At 47.6% G+C, this 14,525-nt stretch overlaps 1 protein-coding gene across 11 annotated transcripts in view; it reads left to right on the top strand.

The window, feature by feature from the left end:
• PPP6R3 (protein phosphatase 6 regulatory subunit 3) overlaps positions 1-11,429 on the top strand; it is a 78,778-nt gene extending 67,349 nt beyond the window's left edge. For 6 of the 11 annotated variants that reach the window (XM_070427690.1, XM_070427693.1, XM_070427695.1 and 3 more), the window contains 5 exons: positions 1,429-1,535; positions 3,195-3,345; positions 6,289-6,306; positions 6,566-6,685; positions 9,931-11,429. In XM_070427690.1, the coding sequence (XP_070283791.1) occupies positions 1,429-1,535; positions 3,195-3,345; positions 6,289-6,306; positions 6,566-6,685; positions 9,931-9,982 (448 nt within the window). In that variant the 3' untranslated portion in view covers positions 9,983-11,429. The remainder of the gene's footprint in view (positions 1-1,428; positions 1,536-3,194; positions 3,346-6,288; positions 6,307-6,565; positions 6,686-9,930) is intronic. The other 5 variants (XM_070427692.1, XM_070427694.1, XM_070427696.1 and 2 more) reach the window with 1 other exon arrangement.
• The last annotated feature ends 3,096 nt before the right edge of the window (positions 11,430-14,525 follow it).

A 14,525-nucleotide genomic window follows, 5' to 3' on the forward strand; every position in this document is an offset into this window, starting at 1 on the left:
GTAGGCACCACACACCATTCCAGTTGGATATGGTGACTTAAACAAGACTAAAAATCAACACGAGGAGATACTGCCATAGCTCTGAGTTGCCAGAACAACAGTTACCACCCTCCTTCCTTTCACCAGAGCAAGCTGGGGAAAGAAGGGAGGGAGTAGATCCTGCACCAGCAGCTTGGGAAGACCTGGCCCCAGGTAGCGAGTGGACAGGGTGCTGATGAAGATGGCATCTCCCAGGCCTGCTCTGGCCCCACTGAGCTGTCGGGACAGGACTGAGGAGAGGAATGGGGGGAAGCCAAGGAACTGAGAGGCCCTTCTCTGTGGAACATGATAGAACAATGCAAAATGTGACTCGAATTTAGTGATAGCATGGACTTGTATCTCACTTGTAGCTCAGCTAGTGCTATAAATTAAGGGGAGTAGTCTTATTTGTATTTTCTCTTTAAAATATATATACATATGTTTTTTAATTGATATTTTAGAGAGAGGAAGGGAAGAGGGAGAGAAACATTGATTGTCTGCCTCTTCCACATCCCCTACTGGTGATCAAGCCTAAAACCCAGGCATGTACTGACTGGGAATCGAACCAGTGACCTCTTGGTGCATGGATCGATGCTCAACCACTGAGCCACACACCAGCTGGGGTTATTTGTATTCTCGATGACAGCAACCTGTTATTTCGTAATTTTCCTGAATAATATTGTCAGCATTTGAGTATTTACATGGAATTCATGTTTTGTTAGGCTTAGTTTGATTTGCAGAACATTGTTTTATTTTGTCTACTGAAAAGGTGAGTGAGCAGCTACCATCTTAGACAATTGAAAGAAACCCATGTTGCTTTATAGCAACTCTGAGTAATTGGTAGTAAGTAAGCTACTATTCAGTGATAAAGTAAAATTGGTGGAAAATGTCTCCAAATTATGAATTATTTTACCAACCTCACTCCAGTCCAGAACAGTCACGTTTCCACCTCCTGCTTTTCTCTGTGTCTTTCTCACTGGGTGATAGATACTGTTGAAGCGCCTCACTTCCCTTCCCCTTGTGCACAGCTCGAATTTTCTCATTCAGTATCCTAAGGGGGGGGCGCTCCGGGCAGTTAGCCTCTACTTAAGTCAGGGTTTCTGTAGAACAGACACGGAGATGCAGGTGCTGCTGTGCAGCGTGCACCATTGCTGTCCCGGCCCTGGGAGCTGGTGATTGTGGTGAGGTAGAAGCTGGGGCCTCTGGGACCTGGGAGAAGTTCCTGCGTTACTGCCTTGCTGAGTGTGCAGATACTTGCTGCCTATGCGTAGATCCTTGTATCCCTGGAGTCTGTAACCAACTGCTGGTGCCTTCCCAGCAGGCGGAACTGATTTTCAAAGGATTTTTTGTGAATAATGGTAACAGAAGGCTATTACCCACTGCTAACGTGAATTTTCTCTTTTCTAAAAGTACAAAAGAGTCTTTAAGGAGTAATTCTCCAGTGGAAATGGAAACCAGCGCTGAACCAATGGACCCTCTGACTCCCAGTGTCGCTGCGCTGGCCGTGCAGCCAGAAGGTGGGTGCAGAGAGCCTGGGTGCACATCCCGTGGGCCGTCATTTCGTGGCTGTTCAAGCCTTAACCCTTTGCGGTCCAATGTTATTTTTGGAATTCAAACAGTCTGGTCCAAATTAATTGACAGGATTGAATGTTGAACTTTTTAATGTTCTTACTGCTCGACGTTGGACCTGCTCCTAGCGCCTGGTCTGTCGAGTCAGCCTCGAGGTTGGACCGAAAAGGGTTAATGTATGCTTAGTGTTCTAGATTTGAAAAGGTAACTATCCCATAGCAGGTTTATAGTAAAGCCAGACTTGACTCTCTGTTCTTGGGCTCAAGAGCTCAAAGTAGCCAGGAAAATGAGATGGTAGGTCTCATGTTCACTGGGAAACTGAGAAAAGAAATTGGGTGCTCACTCCAGAACCACAGCATGTTGAGCTGTCAGTCACTCAGTCCCATCAATGTGCAGAAAGGAAGCAGGTCGTAGCCTCTAGTACCCGGGGAAAAAGAACCAGAGTTAACATGCGATCCAAGCCCAGCCTGTACCCTGTTCTTTTGCCCCTTGGGTACTTTGCTGGAGCATGTGTGTGTATCCGGTGTGGTTCAGGCTGTGGGCCTATTTTCTTTTCACCATATGAACAGACAAAATGGTCAAAGGGATCCAGTGAGTTTTCTTGTTACTCAAAATACACACATTGTTTCTTGCATGGGCCCTGAACTGTTTTCAACCTGAAGAACAGGACTTTGGGAGGTGGGGGAAAGGGAGGCGGTTAGTGAATGGATGTGAGGGAAAATTGGTGGTATGTGGAGGGAACAAAGAAGTAAGTCCTGTGAGGCAGGAGCTGGATGGAGGAAAAAGGGGGACATATATAATACTCTCAACAATAAAGATTAAATAAATCAAATAAATATTAGAAAAACAAGTAAGTTCTTAGAGAAAGGAGGATGCAGTAGAGGGCACATGAACCAAGGGGCAGGGAAAAGTAATAAAACCAGTACTAATACTGCTTTTATTTGTCATTCTATTAAACATTTTGTATAGATGAGCTCACTTTATCTCAACAATTCTGTGGGTGAGATTAGTTATCCCTATTTTCTGGTTCAGAAAATTCAGGTACTTGTTAGATGCCTTGCCCAAGGCTTATGCAGCTGGCAAGTGGCTTTTCAGTTCGGGAAATCTGACTTCAGACCCGGGCTTATAAGCACTAGACCAGATGGCTCCCTATGATGTAAGAAATAAATCATCTACCAGGAACCACAAGTAAGTAACTTGGGAAAAAAGGATAGGACCCAAGTAGGGTAACTGAAGAAAAAGGTGAGTGAGGACAGGGCAGTGGATACCCTGTGTGTACTGTGGATGGAAGCGGGGGGTTAGACTTTGTCGCTGCCTCCTGCCCCGTACTGTGAAGAACGTTAGGAACAGCAGGGTCTGCTGGGGAAAGCTGGGTGTGTGAGCTCTTAAGACAGGGTACTTACTGGTCCTGTGCTGCAGCAAACGTCTCCATTGGGCATTGCTAAGAAGCCTGTGCCCATCAAGAATTGTCCAAGGCAACAACGGGCAAACCATCTCACTCTTGAAGCAGGAGAATGTCACATTGGGTGGATGGGTCTGCACAGAAGAGGGGTGACAGTTCTTGTTTGGTTGTGGTGTGGATGACCATCAGCTGTGTGTTTTTTCAGTGACAGGTAGTGTGGCCATGGAAGCCAGCTCTGATGGAGAGGAGGATGCAGAAAGTGCAGACAAGGTAACTGAGACAGTGATGAATGGCAGCATGAAGGAAACGCTCAGCCTCACTGTAGATGCCAAGACAGAAACTGCCGTCTTCAAAAGGTAACCAGGGGCGAGATCGTACGGCAGCTAGCTCCATGTTGTTGGGAGGATGATGGGGAGAAACCTTAAGTATTAATGTCTTTAATTTGGTTCAAATGTGGGTTCAGACATTAGCCTGACATCTTTCCAATGTCTCTGTTAAACAAACTCTAAATCTTAATGAAGAGATGAAAAGTTTGGGTCCCCAAGTGCCCCACCGTTGCCTGGTAGCATTTAGAAGACTGTAGTTTCAGTCTAGCAGATTCACAGTACCCGAGTATAAGAAATTGGTGAATCTAGTTACAGGGGAATTGACTTGGATACAGCCCATCACAAAGGTTCAGTGTCATACTGATCACTTTCTCCAGACATCATGCAGTCTTTAGAATTCAGTAGCAAAGTGATAGCTTTGAAAAAGTATGAAAAAACTTCCATAAACTTGCAGAATGCACTTAAATCAGTGCTTAGAACTTTGGTCTCCATATTGTACAGAGCATTTCACCTCACAAGAGAGGGTGCTTCCCAACTCATCATGAGGCCACTACAAAACAGCATGAGAGGAAAATGAATTGCAGGCCAATGTGTGGGCACATATGCGTAAAACTTAAAAGCTAGCACACCAAATCCAGCGATGTTTTAAGTCCTGACCAAGGATATATCTCAGGAATGTGAGAATATTGTGACATTGTAAAAATTTCAGTTGTATTTTTAAAAAGCACTTGATAAACATACTCTGAAAAATCTGTGGAATAATAAAGGTTGCCAAATTGCTTAGAGAACCATAAGGAAGATGAAATAAAAGAGACTTGCCCTGCAAAGTCACAGCAATTAAAACTGATGTTAGCACACAAATAGGTGAGAGGCCAATGTGATGCGGGAGAGAGCCCAGTAGCCACAGGGATGGCTTAGTGGGAGGCAGGGGTGGGGGGAGAGACCATGAAATCCGAGCCTTCCTGCCCTCCATTCAAAGGCAGTTAGTTCCTGGTGGGTTGAAGCTCAGTGTGGGAGACATGCACCCACATGTGGTGCTTTAACCATTCATTGATTTCCCTCAAGAACCTGAGAAGTTCAATGAGAGGGGGTGTCCTCCCACTCTTCAGGGGAGAAAAATGAGATTGGAGTTAAGTGATGTGGCCAAAGTCTCATGGTTGTTAGGATAAAATTCAGTGCATCTTTCTGGCCTGCAGCAGAATAAGACTTCTTTTTTTAAAACAAAACAAAAACGTTCAGAAGTATAAACTATAATGCAAAGAATAGACTTAGACTGCATCAATGTTAAGAATTTCTGGCTTGCCCTAGCCAGTTTGGTTCGGTGGATAGAGCGTTAGCCTGCGGACTGTAGGGTCCCGGGTTCAGTTCCCATCAAGGGCACATGCCCAGGTTGTGTGCTCGGTCCCCAATAGGGGGCGTGCAAGAGACAGCCAATCAGTGATTCTCTCTCATCATTGATGTTTCTCTCCCTCTCCCTTCCTCTCTGAAATCAATAAAAAATTTTTTTTTTTTTTAAAGAATTTCTGGCTGGTAAAGTACTGTAGACTAATTAAGAGGCAGATGGCAAATCGAGGGGGGTAAAGGTTACAGTATCTAAATCAACCAGAAACTAGCATTTTCTGTTTCATTCCTATAAACCAGTAAGGAAAAGATAGAAAACCCAAACCAGAAAAGGGACAAAAGGTATCAGTAGGCAGTTTATAAACAAGGACATCTAAAAGGGCTTAAAAATTTAAGAAAAGACGCTCAAAAAGCAGCCGCCATCTGACACCTCTCAGAGCCTAGCAGGAATGTGTGGACAGGGCTGAGTGCTGGTGGGCGCTGGGCTACAGCAGCCGTTGTCCTGCTTGTGGGATGCAGCCTGGGCTTCCTTGTAGATGGAAGGGTGACCGCCTTTCCACTGCTGGGAAATGCCGGGCCCTGTTGTACACAGAGACATGGAGGTGGAGGACAGTTCAGCACTGGTTGCTGCGAGAAGCAGGTAGAACCAGAGGTGCACGCCTTGGGGGGCACTGTCAGCAGGGCAGATGGACCTTCCAGGGTGTGCTCCTCACAGATGGTACCCCGGGTGCAGATTCAGTGCCGGTGGTGTGACTCAGTGCACATCTGCATTGACTGCATTTTACAGGAATGGAATGCAGGAGGGGCAAAAGGAGGTTTGTAGTTATGAGCACATGAAAGAGTACATGCTAGTATTATTTATTAATACTCCATCATTTCCCAACGGACAACTGTGTGACAACTCAGGGTAGCTGCTTTGCTGATCAGGGAGTGGGAGTGGGAGTGGGGATGAAGAGGAGTAATTAAGAGGCAACTCAGATTGTCAACAAATCTGTAGACTTCAGGTCATTTTCCTCATCACTTGACCTACCCATCTGAAAGCCACCCCAGAAATCATCCTAAAATTAGGCTTTTCAAAGGGAACCTCCAATTTCCCTTTATTTCAGTTTAGGGGCATCTTGATTGTGTCAAAATAGAAATCCAGACAGAATAGGCAAACGTCTGAAATTTTAGCCCACAAACAGTTGAAAGCATTTGCTACTTGTGTTTCTTCACCAAGAGCCATCTGAGGGGAAAAATAACCCTTTCATGTTCCCCATGCCCTCTGATCCCTCCAGCCTATTTCTGCCTCTTCTGGCCACAGTTCTTGGCTCTCTTCCTTGAGGGTGTTTGTACTTCTCACTCGTGGTCGGAGGACAACTCGAGAAGGACAGGCACCCTGGTACCTGCTCCCGTGACCTCAGCCAGCAAACTGACGGGGGTCTGTCCTACTGATGGTTTGAATGGTGGGCTCAACCCAAAAGCAAAATGCTTAACTAAAGACTCATTCCTTCAAACAGGTTCATTTGACACCTTCACCGAGTCTGCAGATTTGCTTATGTGCAGTCGTGGACATATTAGCCCCACCCCTCATTATAGGAGTGTTCTGAAACTCTTGTACATTTCTTTTCTGTTTTGCACACTTGGCGTCAGAGTGTTGAAATCCTACCGGTATGTAAGCCACAGGGGCCGTTCTTTATCAACGCCAGCTGCATCACATCGTCCCTCTCAGATCCCTCCTGCGTGATCCTCTCCTCCTGTGGTTTCCCAGTCACTGTCTGTGCCCCTGTGTCCCTCACCTGAGCATGCTCAGCCCAGGGCTTGTGACTCCATGGCAGTCATGACTCCAGAGCCATTGCATGATCCCTCCTCCTCCACTCGGCGCTGGCTCTGCGGGCTCTAATGCTGCCTCTCATCCTCTTTACCGCAGCGAGGAAGGAAAACTGTCTACCTCTCAAGATGCTGCTTGCAAACATGTGGAGGAGAGCCCTGAGCCGGCTGAGGCGAAGTCTGCAGCCCCTCGACCCCCCAGCAGTAGTCCTGAGCAGAGGTAACCACCCGCTTTCTCGGTCTGCCCAGTCCCTGCTCTGGCTTTGGCTGTTGGCTCCTGGGCACTGGGAGGAAAGTTGGCACAGGAGGGCAGGGGGAATCATTAGAATTGTCCTCGAACATTCAGTGACTTAACTCAGCACAGTAGTTTTCTCAGTCCTTATGGGATCAGGGTGATTGAGCTCAGAACTTAGAAATAGTATCTCCTTACAGCAGAAGTCGGAAGCTAACCGTTTTTGGAGATTCAGTAACATCGCTGGCTCTTTAAGAAATTACCGTAAATGGCCCTAACCGGTTTTGCTCAGTGGATAGAGCGTCGGTCTGCAGTCTGGGGGGTCCTGGGATGATTCCGGTCAAGGGCATGTACCTTGGTTGCAGGCATTGGGGGTTATGGGAGAGGCAGCTTATTGATGTTTCTCTCTCATCGATGTTTTTAACTCTCTATCCCTCTCCCTTCCGCTTTGTAAAAAAATCAATAAAAAAATTACCATAAGTGGAAGGGTCTCTCATGCTGGCATCCCTCCCCCCTTGTTTGTGTTTGTTTGGTTTTTTTTGATGATAAACAAAATGCTAAGTTGAGACCGATTGAGCCCTCCAGGATTGGGTTCCCTTGGCCATGGCAGCCAGGTTCTCATGGGCCCTGTGGAGTCATGCAGCCGCCAGCACTAGAGGCTCCTGGTGCCTGTTCTCCTGTGGACATGCCCATGTGACACACGCAGAGAACTTCCCTGGAGACCCTTCATCTGTGGAGCTAAATACTCTCCACCCCCTGATGAGTCCATGTGTGGTTTGATTTTTATAAAATACTTTATCTCAAGTGTGAAAATCCCACTACCAGATTTTCTTCCTGGTCACCTTTTGCTTAGGCCAGAGTCCCGCTGCCACCACATGGCCTCACAGGCTGATCGGGGGCAGCCTAGACACACACCCCAGAGCTCCCACCAGGATGGGGCCTGGTCCTGGGTCCACTGGGACTTTTCTCAGCACTTTTGATTAGATACTTCTAAGTCTGAATAATCCTTCCCTAAGGGATAAAATAACTTTTAAAGTCATTTCACAGAAGTGCTTTCTCCCTCGGCAGCCTCGGCAATTGTCTAATGATTTTAGGGGTAACATAGCCAGTGGGGCCAGCAGGGGGCACTCTCCGTCCACTGGTCAGCAAATCTCTACAGCAAGCACGTCAGACTCACAGAAACTGCCTTTGTTTCTCTCATGGAAATTCTAGCCAGAATGAATGTGATTTTTAAAATGTATATTTTTTGCTTGTAAAACCAACTAATTACGAGAACTATTTGGGCATGTTGGCTCTAGTGAAGGCTTTGGGAGGAAGAGGCAGGTGACACTCCAGCTTTGGAGGATCTGGCCCCAGCTGTGCTGCTAAGGGTGAGAACAAGTCACTTTTTGCCTGGGTTTTCAATATGTTTTTGATAAAGGCCCTTTGTAGGTCTGATTCCTAATCATTTGTCATCTCCCTGGTGTCTAGTTATAATTCTCTTGATTTTGAGATCTCTCTAGAAGGCAGAATAATCCACGTCTGTCCCAATTGGATAGTTGCTTCAGGAGTCTGGCTTTGGCCTCTCTGACATGAGAGAGAGGCACAGAAGGCTGTGGGTGCGTTTCCTTGGCTCTCTGAGTGCAGAATTGTTCGCTTCAAGAAACCCACTTGCTCCTCCCTTCGGAGAATCCTCTGGTATGAAGAGCCTCGCCTCAAATCTGCAAGGCAGAGGTGGTGGAGGAAATGGGGAGCGAACCAGTGGAGAAGCTAGCATCACTGTCCATATGGGCATTTGTCCTTTTGTCCTCCCTTCAGTCAGTGGCTCAGTGTGGCAGCTGTTGGTCCAAGCCCGAGGAGAAAGCAGAGCAGAACAGACAGACAATATAAGGAAGCACAGAAAAGGCGATAAGAATAAACAACTGGGCAAAGGAACAGGCGTCCCATTTTAGGTAGGCTGGCGGGCAAGGTCTCTGAGAAGGTGACGTTCGTGTTCTTAAAGCAAATGGCAGTGCTGAAGATAAGAGCCATTTGGGACTTCCCCACCGTGGCTCCTGTCACAGCCAAACATTGATGAACGTGCCCTATTGCTCGCAAAGATTTGCAGCACCACAGAATTTTATTTTTCACTACTGTTCACCAAGCATGTCCGAGACCTGTGCCCGCCAGCATGCTAAGCACTTTGCACACATTGTATACTCAGGAACGCCTGGCTGGGGATCATTGTCCCGCTCTTACAGGGTAAGAAATTAACTATGGTCATACAGCTTGTAAGTGGTGAAGGCGGAGAGGGGTATGTGCCCGGCTATGTCTGTTTCCAGAACTCTAGGTTCCTATTTCTGATATAGTGAGACATCAGCAAATATAAGTAGTGTGCAGCTGCCTTCTTGGCTCTGTTACTAGCAGGCTTCGAAAGCATCCCGTTTGTGAATGTCCGTGCTAGTTCAGAAGTGCTGTGTGCTTCCCAGTTTGGCCTCCAAGCATCCTCTTGCCCAACTCCGTAAGATTTGGTAACGCCATCCGGAGCATCTGACATGTCCAGGTTGTCGTTCTGGCAGGAAGGCAGGCAGACGTTCTGATTCTGTCAGCACTTTGTCCAGGCAGTGCCACCTCTTCCCTCCCCACGGTCTCCTCACCTTGGCTTTGTGGGAACATGTGTTACAGTGCACACCTGTTCCTGTTGATTTGAGAGGAAGAAACAGGAATTTGCTGTTCCACTTAGTCATGCATTCATTGGTTGCCTCGTGTATGTGCCCTGGCCAGGGTGCTGCAGTGCATACCTTTGTTTGCAACAGTTGGTCCTGTTGACAAGCTTTTCCTTTTTTCCTCAGTAACAGAATCCTGTTTTTCAAGTGAAATTTTATGTGGATTTCAGTACATGGAAGAGATGAGAGACTGCAGTGAAGGAGGGATGAGCAAATGGCCCCGAAGGCTCTGGGAGCAGCAGTTCAAACCGCGGACCTGGCCTGCGCCTGTGCTCCTAGCGCTGAGCGGGGCTCTCCGGGAGCCTGCTGCCCTGGCCGGTGCTGGGTAACCGAGCTTAGATGGAGCTTAACTGCTCTTCAGTTAGAGTTTCTGGAGCTTTAGATAAATTCATTTATGAAGCATTTCATACACAACTACTGAGTGCCAGGCTTAGTGGTAGGCCTGGCACAAACTATATTAAAATACACCTCCGCCCTGGAGAGCTAAACGAAGCTAACTTTCCGTCTCACATTCTGCCTAATGCCTCTGATATCTGTCTTACTGTGTAGGACTGACCAGCCAAGCGTACCAGGCGACACATCCGTGAACGGCCCTGTATGATGAGTGACCTCCCTGCTGCGGACTGAGGACTGCAGGCCGCCACCATTCAGGGCTCCGGGGCTTCAGTTGGGCCGCCACGCGCCCCTGCTGCCTCCCTCTGCAGGGGATCAGGACCAGCAACCTTTCTACTCGAGATGCTAAGACATTGTACAGAGAAATTGGGACGTGTACAAATATTGCATATTGACAAATACCAAGAATTTTTGCGTATGTTTATATTGTATTGTTCTAAATAATGGGTAGCCTGTGAAATAAGATCTTGCCACCCATGTAATAATAGTAGTAATACTATAGTTAAAATGGCTGTAAGAATAGTTTTATAAAAGTGAACACAGAGCTATTGTATTTGAAACATAACTATTTGACAATTATTAGTGTGACCAAAGTATTAGGCAGTTTTCATACATTTTTCACCTTGTACAAAATTCTGAATTCATTTTCTTCCAGGTCGCAAGGAGTAAGTAGTGGGATTGGAATGCCCTCTGAGTGTTATTTTGGTTGTTCTTAACTCACAAAAGTGATTTTGAATAAGAAATACTTGGTGTTCTTTTTATAACCTGTTTTTGATTGGTAACTGTTTTTTCTGTATTGTTTAAAACGGATCAAAAATGTAAGTCTATTGGTAGAGATGAGTATTTATTACTACAACTTAGTTGATGAATTGATGTTATTGTAAAGCCATATGTTCTGTTAAAGTCTTGTTTGCTTGAAATGATTATTCCTGCAGGTGAAACACTAGAATTTTTGGAGTGTACATGGCTTGTGGTTTGGTTCCTTTGTTTTTTGTTTTTGTTTTTTGTTTAGTTTTGGTAGTTCATCTGCCTTTTAACCCATTCACCAAAATTTCCCTTGTTAACAGGCATCACCAATGAACATTTCTGAGCAGTCTGCGTATTTAACATACCAAGATCATATTAGGCAAGTCCGTTGAAAAATGCTCGTGCTGCTAATGGAATTAGAGCGCGTTCATTTTACTGGCTAGTGTTTAAACCTAGAAATCAGACTGTGGCACCTCAGCATGTTAATTGTTTCCTGTGCCCTGTGAGGTTTTCACTCGTAAATTCTCAACCAGTCTATATTTTTTAGAGCTGGTCTATGTATATATATATAGTGATTATGGATACTAATTCAATGTAATTTATAATTTTCTATGTCAATATAAAAATACATCACAGCCTTCAAACAGCTGAAGCAATATGTTGTATATTGCGTACCGTCTGGTGAAAGGGTTAAATGACTTCACCTCTTGCGATTTTAGATGCAAATCAGTTTTTCATTTCTGTAATAGAAAATTATTCACCTATTTTTACATTGTTTGTTTTTCCTGACCAGTATTTAAAACCAAAAGGATATTCTGAGAAATGGCCAACAATTTTTTTAGAAATAGCCTCCTAAGCAACGTGCCTAAACATTACATTGCATATGGAAATAAAAGAATCAAACATCTGATGCCTTCTCTTTCGTTCACTTTCCCATTGTGAGTGATGTAGAGGCTTCTGCGAGTAGCAGACCTGGCACGAAGGGACAGTGGGGTCAGTGGTGTGCCTGGGGCAGGCTGCGTGTGCCCTCAGCCTTTGTGCGTCTCCTCCCTCCTCGGGAACCTCTGTTGTGGCTCCTCTTCCAAGAGACTGTCTCGTGTGTTCCCCTCTGGATCGGGGCTTCTTCAGCTTGTCTCAAGGTTGCTGACTTAATGTGGCACAGGACTTCGGGGACTCCCGGAGGATGGATGCGCTCTTAGCTTACCTGGTGGAGAGCTTTGCCGGCAACACCAGGGCTTGGCTTCAGGGTGGCACATACTGTCCCATATGGTTTGGATTTGGTTGGCATCTTTGTCCCACCCAAGGTAACAGTGTTGTATACCCCCCTCCTCATGCTGATGAAAGCGCGTCAGAGTTTTCTTTGGGGCTCTGTTTGGTGTTGCTTGTCTTATGTGCAAGGAAGGGCACGAAGGTGGCCAGAACAGAGCCAGTTGGCCAAGCATGTCAAACTCAAAGGCTAACGGCCAAATAAACAAGGTGTAAATTTATGTGGGCCGCAAAAAAACAAAAGCTTCAGTTTTCATAGAAACGTAGGTTTATTTCAACAGAGACATGCTGAATACAAAGGGCTGAAATAAATGAGTAATTGTTATCTACACTAATAAAAGAGAAACAAGGTAATTAGCGTACGACCGCTACCCTTTTCATTGGCTAATCAGTGAGTGTATGCAAATTAACTGTCAGCCAAGATGGTGACCGGCAGCCAGGCAGCTGGAAGCGAACATGAGGCTTGCTTGCTGCAGTGAAGGAGGACTCCAACGTTCCCTGCCTGCGCTGTGGGCCTCTGAGCTGCAACTCTAAGAAACTTTGTAACAAATATAGAAGCTAAACAAAACCCTGGGATCTCAGAGCTGGAGTTATACATTGTTTCAATTATAGAATGCAAACAAACCAGCGGAAGCCTCAGAGCTAGAGCCAGAGCTAAAGCTGGCCCAGAATAAAATTAAAAAAAGAGAAAAAAAAGGAGCGGTTGGGAGCTTCAGTCAACAACCACGAGCCTGAAAGCAGCCCTTAGCCCCTCACCCAGACTGGCCAGGCACCCCAGTGGGACCCCCACCCTGAAGGGTGTGTGACCAGCTGCAAACAGCCATCATCCCCTCACCCAGGCTGGCCAGGCACCTCAGTGGGGACCCCCACCCTGATCCAGGACACCCTTCAGGGCAAACCAGCTGGCCCCCAGGCCTCTCTCCTATATAGTAAAAGGGTAATATGCCTCCCAGCACCGGGATCAGCGGAGCCTCGAGGCCTCCTGGCACCGGATCAGTGTGACAGGGGGCAGCACCCAAACCCCCTGATCACCCTGCGGCTCTGTGTGTGACAGGGTGCGGCGTCCCAACCCCCTGATCGGCCCTGCTCTGTGGGTGACAGGGTAGAGCCATAACCTCCCCATCGGCCCTGCCCTGAGTGTGACAGTAGCGGCACCCCAACCCCCTGATCGGCCCTGCTCTGCAGGTGATAGAGGGCGGCGCCCCAACCCCCTGATCCACCCTGCTCTGTGTGTGACAGGGGGCGGTGCCCTAACTCCCCTATCGGCCCTACTCTGTGAGTGACAGGGGGGAGCTCCTCAACCCCCTGATGGGCCCTGCTCTGTGCATGACAGGGGGGAGCTCCCCAACCCCCTGATGGGCCCTGCTCTGTGCATGACAGGGGGCAGCGCCCCAACCCCCTGATTGGCCCTGCTCTGTGCGTGACAGGGTATGGAGCCCCAACCCCCCTGATGGGCCCTGCTCTGTGCGTGACAGGGGGTGGCGCCGCAACCTCCCCATCAACCCTGCCTTGAGTGTGACAGGGGGCGGTGCCCCAACCCCCCAATCGGCCCTACCCTGAACGTGACTGAGGGTGGCATCGCAACCTCCCAATCCGCCCTGCTCTGTGCATGACAGAGGGTGGTGCCCCAACTCCCCAATCAGCCCTGCTCTGAGCCCGACCAGGGGCTGCACCTAGGGATTGGACGTGCCCTCTGCCACCCGGGAGCAGGCCTAAGCCAACAGGTCGTTATCTCCCGAGGGGTCCCAGACTGCCAGAGGGCACAGGCCGGGCTGAGGGATCCCCCCTCCCCCCCGAGTGCACAAATTTTTGTGCACCAGGCCTCTAGTATAAAATAATAGAACATTTTAATAAAAATTATTTTTTTCTTGAACATTAACTAAATAACTGCACAAATTAATCAGTGTGGCTCCCATCCACCACATCCAGATGCAGAGACTCGGCCTGGCGCCCAGCTTCCAGCGCACCAGGAACTAGTGCTCAAGAGCAAGACAAAGGGGAGGCCGAGGCTGCGATTGGCTGGGCAGTTTTGGGATGGTCTCTACGAGAAGCAGCTACCCTGTGAGGAGGAAGTCGGCCTTCCCCTGGGGGAAGGGGCTGCTGGCTGGAAGGTAGAGGGGCGGGGCCTTGCATAAATGCCTCTTCCTCTGACCTTGTTTTTTTTTTTCTTTTTTTTAAAATATATTTTATTGATTCTCCACAGAGAGGAAGGGAGAGAGACAGAGAGTCAGAAACATCGATGAGAGAGAAACACCGATCAGCCGCCTCCTGCACATCCCCCACTGGGGATGTGCCCGCAACCCAGGTACATGCCCTTGACCGGAACCGAACCCGGGACCCCTCAGTCCGCAGGCCGACGCTCCATCCACTGAGCCAAACCGGCTTCGGCGGCTTTTATTTTTTATATATGTATATGTTTTTTCTTTTAATCTTTATTGTTGAAAGTATTACATAGTTCCTTCTTTTGACCTTGATTTTTAAAACTGGCCTCAGAACTCAGGGAGCTTCTTTTTTTTAATTTTAATTTTAGAGAGGAAGAAAGAGGGAAAGAAACATCAATGATGAGAGAGAATCGTTGATTGGCAGCCCTGCACATTCCACACTGGGGATCAAGCCCGCAAGCCAGGCGTGACCGGGAGTCGAAACGTGACCTCCTGGTTCATAGGTTGATGCTCAACCATTGAGCCACGCTGGCTGGCTCAGGGAGCTGCTTCATCTTTCCCCACCTGACATTCCTG

Source organism: Myotis yumanensis, unplaced genomic scaffold (genome assembly GCF_028538775.1).
Source record: "Myotis yumanensis isolate MYYU_CA2020_CCGP unplaced genomic scaffold, mMyoYum1.0.hap1 SCAF_10, whole genome shotgun sequence".
NCBI classification, from domain to species: Eukaryota; Metazoa; Chordata; class Mammalia; order Chiroptera; family Vespertilionidae; genus Myotis; species Myotis yumanensis.